Below are 7,583 nucleotides of genomic sequence, written 5' to 3' on the forward strand. Positions count from 1 at the left end.
ATTCTAACATGTTTATTCGTAATTAAATTCTCATTATAAAAAATATTAAAAAATAACAAAAAATAGTTATTATATTGAAATTTATATATGATTAAAAAAATTGAGTGTATATAAATAAATAAAAAGATTTATATGTTAATATATAAATATATAAAATGTTTTGATATTATCCTAATTGTTTGGTGCCTAAAATTTATACTTTAGTCTTTAGCGCTAAGCTTCTTCAAAAAGAAAGAAAGAAATCGGCCATTAAATGCCAAAAATTTGTTCTCACTGCCTCGACCAATTCGGCCGCTGCCGACAAGCAAAGCCGACTGACTACGTCTCCTACATTCATTGAATCCTTCCAGATATTCAAAAAACATTTTATTTGGAATAGTCAGGAAATAGACTTATTCTTCTTTCTTCTTTTTTATACCTCTTCCTCCCCCCTTTTCCCTATAAATCCCAAAATAGAAAACGCAAGCCACTTAACTATCACTAATTAGAAACTGAACAAAGAAGAAGAAGGGGAAGAAGCAAAAGATTTGATGATGGTGGAAGATTTGAACTGCTTATGGACTCTCCTCTCCATCCTTGTACACCTCGTTCATGTTCTTAGGAAGGCCTTCATGAATGTTTTCTCCAACTCTTCTTTCTCTCATCCACCTCTATCATGGAAGAGGCGTGCCGACATGCCGGTCTCGGCGTCGAAAAAGGTAAGGGATGTATCGATGGGATTGGCGAAAAAGGATAGGAATTTGACGGCGCCGGCATCGGCTTCGAAGGAGGTGGTTGTGGAGAAGGTGGAGAGGTTTGGTGGAGAGGAGTTGAAGGAAGGTGAATGCTTGTCGGTTGCGGCGAGGAAGATAAGGAATAGGCCAATGAAGTTAGTGATTCCGCAGAGCGGTGTTGTCGGCTCGGAGCTGGGTGAGGTGTTTGGGAAGGAGGATGAGGATTTGGGGAGGGGGATGGAGGTTGAGGGGAATGGTTATTGGTTGGTTAGTAGGAGAGGGACAAGGCATAGGATGGAGGATGGATATGTGGCCATCACTAATATTCATGAAGATTCAAAACAGGTTTTTTTTTTAATATTCTCTTTGCTTCATCAAAAGAGTAGCTAATTTGACATTTAGAGATTAGATTAATAATTATGTGTGGATGCCGAGCGCCATCCGAAGGTCAATCAGAATGCGTCATGTCACCCCTTTATTCGGTACGGCGGTTCGGTACTGCTAGATACCGCTGACATGACGCATTCTGATTGGTCTCCGGACAACAATCTACCTCCGATCTCCACACAAAATAATTTCTCTAGAGCTTGATCTTTTTTTCCTGATCTGTATATCTTTGTTCAACAAATATTTTGTTTTATTGATTTTCAGGCGGTGTTTGGAGTATTGGATGGGCATGGTGGAAGGGCATGCGTGGACTTTGTCTCCCAGAAGCTAGGAAATAATATAATAAAAGCTCTAGAAGAGGTCAAAGAGGATAATGAAGAGGATAAGTTGGAATCGGCAATTAAAACGGCCTATTTGACTACAGACCGAGAATTCCTTAGCCAGGTATGAACTGTAAAGCATGAGAATACGAATAATTAACCATTGGATGAATGTCAGTTTTGTCTGGGGAACAATTATTACGCCCTCTGACCGGATGCAGAGCTACGTTTGGCCGCCAATAACATGTCGTCACGTGCTCTTACTCTTTACCGCGCAGCCCGACGACTTGACCCGGATTGGAACCCAGGAATGGTATGTTCGCGTATCGCGAGGTATTACTCGGTATTTGCTCGGTATTGCTCGGCAATAACAAGAAATACCGCTCTGTGAAGACCAATACGGAGCAATACCGAGTTGTACCGAATTTTTCTAGAAAAACTCGGTACAACTCGGTATTGCTCGGTATTACTCGGTATTTGCTCGGTATTGCTCGGTATTTGCTCGGTATTTGCTCAGTATTGGTTATTGCCGAGCAAAATCGACCAATACCTAGCAATACCGAGCAATACTGAGCAATAACTAGCAAAATCGAGAAATACCGAGCCATCCTGGGTCCGTTCCTGGTCGGGTTGTCGGGGCGCGCGGTAAATAGTAAGAACGCGTGGCGCGATTCTACTGGCGGCCGAACGTAGAGTTACGTCCTGTGACTGGACCAAATAAAAGTTCTTGTTTGTGAGGACTTTGTTATTGCTTTTATTGTAGGGAGTAATTTTTTAGTCTAATTTTTTTTTAAAAGCACAAGAATATATGTTGCCAAATAAAAATTATGATTGCGGTCTAAAAAATAAAATGTTAAAAAGTTATTCCAAACAAAATCTAAATATGATATTGACTTCCTATGTTGTAATTATGTCACTATGATTTTGTTATATTGCATGAAACAAATTCATCTTATTTATCACTAAATTCTATTTAGTTATTATTTTCTAACAACTTTTAAAAAAAAATTTCGTACTAGCAAGTTGATTCTTAAAGCAACTTTCAAAAAAGTTACTTTCCTCACAATAGCTTTATAATCACTTTTATAAAAAATTGCATCCTTTCCTATCATAATCTAAATATTCTCAATGTGCTTTCCAAGTTTGTGATATATGCTAGTGTGACTGAAGGGATGGTGCATGGAAATAAATATGTTCAAAATCACAACTTTGTTATTAGGTGTAACAATGGCTTTAACTCACCTAATTAGCAGCTGAAGCTTTAGTTGTTTGAAGGAATCTTGCCTTCATTTGTTCCCATTTTCATAGAATCTAAAGGATTCTTTAGTCCCATTGACATCCCATTACACATAACTGTTGAATTAGTACGAAACATTGTTTAATTCAGGTTTTATTTGATATGACTTTTTTACTGTTTCTTACAACAGATTTTTAGTTCAAAAATTATAATTTTTGCACTAAAAAGTTGGTTTAAATAACAGTAAGATATTTAGTATTGAATTGTTTAGAACAATAAGCCTAAATGTTTGGTCATAGCAATTCAATGAGTGGTTGGATTGTTTTTGTTCTATAATCAGAAACTAATTAGACTTCCAATTAACAGGGTGTAAGCAGTGGAACATGTGTAGCTACAATATTGATAAAGGATGGAAAATTGCATGTATCGAATGCCGGTGATTGTAGAGTAGTCATGAGTAAGAAAGGAGTTGCTGATGTTCTAACCAGCGATCACCGTCCTGAAAGAGAAGACGAAAGGATTCGAATCGAAAACTCGGTAATTAATTTCTTACCATTTCAAAATCTCCTTAAAATTATATGAATAATTGATGTTCCCTAATAAAGATTGTTATCCAAATAATATTGAATGATTTTATCTTCATGATGATTTCAGGGAGGCTATGTGAGCTGCTATAATGGAGTGTGGAGAGTCCAGGACTCATTAGCAATTTCCAGGGCTATTGGAGATGTCAACATGAAGAAATGGATTATTTCTGAGCCTGAGACTAGAATAATTCAACTGAACAAAGATTGTGAGTTTCTGATAATGGCTTCTGATGGCTTGTGGGATAAGGTTTGGCTAAGAACTTTGCTAAGCTTTTGAGCTTAATTGACTAATCAAGATTAGCATAAAGTAAATTAATCTCGTTTTATTATTTTTTTGTTTGGTAGGTTAGCAATCAGGAGGCAGTGGATGTAGTTAGACAGCGTAAGAACTCAATGCAAGCTTGCAAAGATCTTGTGGAGATTTCATGCAGTAGAGGCAATAGAGATGATGTGACTGTAATGGTTGTAGATCTTCGAAGTTTTTGTACCGTTAGCTAGTTAAAGAAAATAGCATTAATTAAGTTGTCATTAGCTCATAATTTGTATATATAATTATGTTGCATTTTGCTCGAGTAATTTAGCATTTTTTTGTGACAAGCATGAAAATCTTGAGGAGGTTTAAAATGGAGGAGAAAAAATAGGGGGTTTTATCCACAAAAGTCCACCCATCATGCTCGAATCAACTATATATGTTCCTGTTGACATGAAGATCAAGTTTGATGGAGCTTATACTTGATTGAATTGAGTTGGAGCACATTTGGGCCAAATGGATCAAAAAAAGATGAATAAGTCATATCAAGCCAATCATCTTTCTTCTCTCTTGAATGAGAGGTTAATACATGCGGAGTCCGGACCCAAGCTCTGTCCGGATTTTATGAGTGTGCGCAGTAAAAACACAATAAAAGCGCAGCGGTGAACAATAACTCTGCTTTTACTGCGCACACTCACAAAAACATGACGGTTCTCCGGTCCAGACTCCGCACATAATAATCTCTCATCTTGAATGCACAATGCCCATGCTAGAGAGTTCCAGTGGTGGCGAATCCATCTCGACATGCCCTTTCTATTGATGTCCTTTCTATTCATCAAGGATTTATCATGAGGGCTCCAAATTCAGTTAACATTAATGGCAAGCTGCAATGTCAAACTTTTTTCTGCAAGTGTTTGTTTGTGTGATACAATTATGAGATCACTAACGTTTTAGAACTAGCCATGATATCCACATATATGTCACGACCTTTTTGTGATATATTTAAGGGAAATGTTTCTCCTCCATTTTGACAACAAACAATAGAGGTTTCTAATTATTACCTGTTATACTTTCAGATGTTATTGTTATCCACTCTACTTATTTAACCAATACAACAACAATCAAGATTATGTAAACTGAAACTGATCAATGTAAATTTCAATTTCTCAGTAAGTTATTTGGTGTATTACAAATATAGACACTCGTTAAGTGAAACCCAGAGAGAGGTAGCGGTGTTCAGTGTATTATGTTTGTTGCGGGCTAGAATATACGAGGCGGTAGAGTTAGAAAATTTTTAACCGTATACGAATATCTAGCACACACAAACAGAAGATAAAAGAACCCCATGATTTTTACGTGAAAAACCCTGAAAAGGGAAAAAATCACGGGGCCACGCCCAGATGAAAAGTTTCACTAGTATAGTTTGAGATAGATACAAGAGGCTGATTCGTCCAACAAGTTAGGACGATCAGATTTCAATGAGTTTCTTCTGAATTGAAATTCAGTTACAAAGTCGGACAGAGTTCCGGCGTCAGTCGGGCGCCTGGCGGGATTCTGGCGTCGTTCTGACGACGGGAAGAACTCTGGCGGTGGTCGAGGAGGAGCTGTTCTCTCCTCTCTTTCTCTTCTCTTCTTCTTGCTTCTTCTTGCTTGGGTCGCCTCTCATGAGAAATGAGGGCTCTATTTATAGATTTTCTGGAGTGGCATAGTTCGCAAATAGGTGTGAGACCAGGGGCAAATAGGGAGTGGCCGAATGGACGGTTGATGTTGAATCCTTGGATCGTGCACCGTTTGTCATATATTTGAAGGTCTTAGTGATGTCGGAATTCGGCGATCTTGGGCTAGTTGGATTCGTCTCGTCGAGCCGTTCGATTCGACTATAAGCTCATTAAAATCGAAGACAGTTTGGTAACTCAAATTGTGGTACGAGCTTTCCAACAGCGCTTCGGGCGCTTGATTTGGGCTCGGATTGAGTTGAATTTGGTGTCGTTGCGTTCATATTTCCGAACACTCAGTTTGACTATAAGCTCGTAGAAATCGGAGTTCAGGTGTTCCCGGATTTAATTTTTGAAGATTCTGGTTCGATTTTGCCTCGAGATTCGTGCTCGATCAAGATAATTTTTTGAGAATATATCAAAATTCTTTAATAACTTTTAAATCAGTACTTTTCCAATTATGAGATAGAAACATTCAACTTATTTTTGAAAATTATAAATATTCATTTGACATTCTAGTTATAGATGAGATGATAGCTTAATTATTTTATGCCAAATTTAGTTTTCTCTATGCATTATGTAAAATATTTTTATCAATTTTATTATGCAAATTGGTTTTAAAAGAAATTTGTGCATAACAGTATAGAGCTTCAAGCTTTTTTGGGCATGAATATAAAAGATAATGGACATTGATAGATCCTTGACATTTTAGGAAAAAAGGCTTAGGAGCTGTTTGGTTGGTTAAAAAAGGAATGCGGTATAAAATAAATATTTTGGAGTTGTTTGGATGAATGTAAAGTAAATGTAGGTGAATGATTTTTTTTTTGTTTGGTTAGAAGTAATGAATGTAGAGTAAATTCTAAAATTGTGATGGCCACCATGGCGGTCGGCAAGCGGTGGCTGGCATTCGTGGCGGTGGTCGGCGGGCAAGCGGTGGGCGGTGGTAGGCAGTAGCGGTGGCAAGAGGTAGTGGTGGCCGGCAAATGTCGAAAGCGGACGATCGGCGGCAGGGAGCAAAAGGGGACCAGTGGAAAGTGGCGGCCAAACAAGCTTGTGATGTAAACATTCTTCACTCAAAATCATATATTACATTTACTATAATTTACTTTGCATTATTTTGTATTCCAACAAAACACCAAAATTTATAAAATTCTTGTATTTGAAATACTTTAAAACCTAACTAAAGTAATCCAATTCCAAATAGCTCTTTACATTATTTTAGTTTCACCAGCATATTTCTTAGCAAAATGAGTAAATAAGAAGATTTTGTTAGCGCTCGACTTTCTGAAAGTTCAATCTATTGATTAGAGAATGCATTAGCAACATATTCATTGCAGTGAAATTATTTTATTATTTTATTTTTATTTTTTTTATTGCAGTAAATTTATTTTTACCATTGATATGCTACTTTCCAGTCTACAATTTTTCTGTTGAGCTATTGGTTCATATTAATCTTATTCATCCAAAAAAATTTAATTTTCCAAATTTAGGGTTCGTTCGGGGCGGTTTTTTTACTGCTTCTTAAATTAGCTTTATAGTACAAAAATTAGAATTTTTATACTAAAAATCTAATTTAAGAAACAGTAAGAAAGCCGTCCCAAATGAAGCCTTAATTTATAGTTTTAACAAGTCAAATCATACTATCAAATACTAGTCAACGGAAGTTTCAATACGGAAAATGATTAATAAGTTAAATTGAAATAATTTTTACTCACTAAAATTAAAACAATAACATTATCAAACTTTTATCTCACTATATGGAGTCAGCTACATGAATCTTTTTCTCTGTTGTGTCCTATTAAGATGCCAAATTTATGCATAGTCAATATTTTTGTTTGGATTTTAATTAGAATGAATCTTGAATAGTGTTGGTGTCGACTCAAATATTAAATAAAATAATTATAATATCAGTAAGTTCATCTAAAGTTCGTGAACAAGTTCGATAAGAAGCTCAATTTATGTTTGATATAGAGCTTGTGAACAAGCTTATTAAGAAACTAGATTAATTTTCCATATGGAGATTGATTAAATTTAGTTATGAATATTATGATGAACAACCCAATATGAATGTTTTATATTTATTATAAATTAATAACATAATAATAATTAAATAATTAAATTTAAAATGAATTAAGTATTATAACATCTATTAATCAGCTTATATATTCATGTTTGTCAGATTATTTGTTCAGAGCGTTCAAAAAGAAGCTAAATTTAAAAAAAAATTAATTTTTCGAGTTCGACAAACTACTCTTTTTTAAACCAAAAAATGCTTGATAGGCCGGCTTGTTTATGAGCTCGAAAAAACTTGCTAGATATATTTGTTAGTAAGTTGGGTAAGACTCATTTGTTAAGCTAATAAATAAATAACTTG

The 7,583-nt window shown here is 35.7% G+C and overlaps 1 protein-coding gene across 2 annotated transcripts; it reads left to right on the forward strand.

The window, feature by feature from the left end:
- The first annotated feature begins 343 nt into the window (after positions 1–343).
- On the forward strand, positions 344–4,587 carry LOC110108169 (probable protein phosphatase 2C 74). Of its 2 annotated transcripts, none has more exons than XM_028700695.1 (5): positions 344–1,058; positions 1,365–1,544; positions 3,024–3,194; positions 3,312–3,491; positions 3,595–3,786. In XM_028700695.1, the coding sequence occupies exons 1-5, from the start codon at positions 531–533 to the stop codon at positions 3,619–3,621; spliced, it is 1,086 nt and encodes a 361-aa protein (XP_028556528.1). In that variant the 5' UTR covers positions 344–530; the 3' UTR covers positions 3,622–3,786. The 2 variants fall into 2 exon arrangements, with proteins under 2 accessions (XP_028556528.1, XP_020694345.1); XM_020838686.2 differs by having other exon boundaries at positions 350–1,058; positions 3,590–4,587.
- Positions 4,588–7,583: the final 2,996 nt, after the last annotated feature.

The sequence above is a fragment of the Dendrobium catenatum genome, unplaced genomic scaffold, assembly GCF_001605985.2.
Source record: "Dendrobium catenatum unplaced genomic scaffold, ASM160598v2 fragScaff_scaffold_1574, whole genome shotgun sequence".
Lineage (NCBI taxonomy): Eukaryota > Viridiplantae > Streptophyta > Magnoliopsida > Asparagales > Orchidaceae > Dendrobium > Dendrobium catenatum.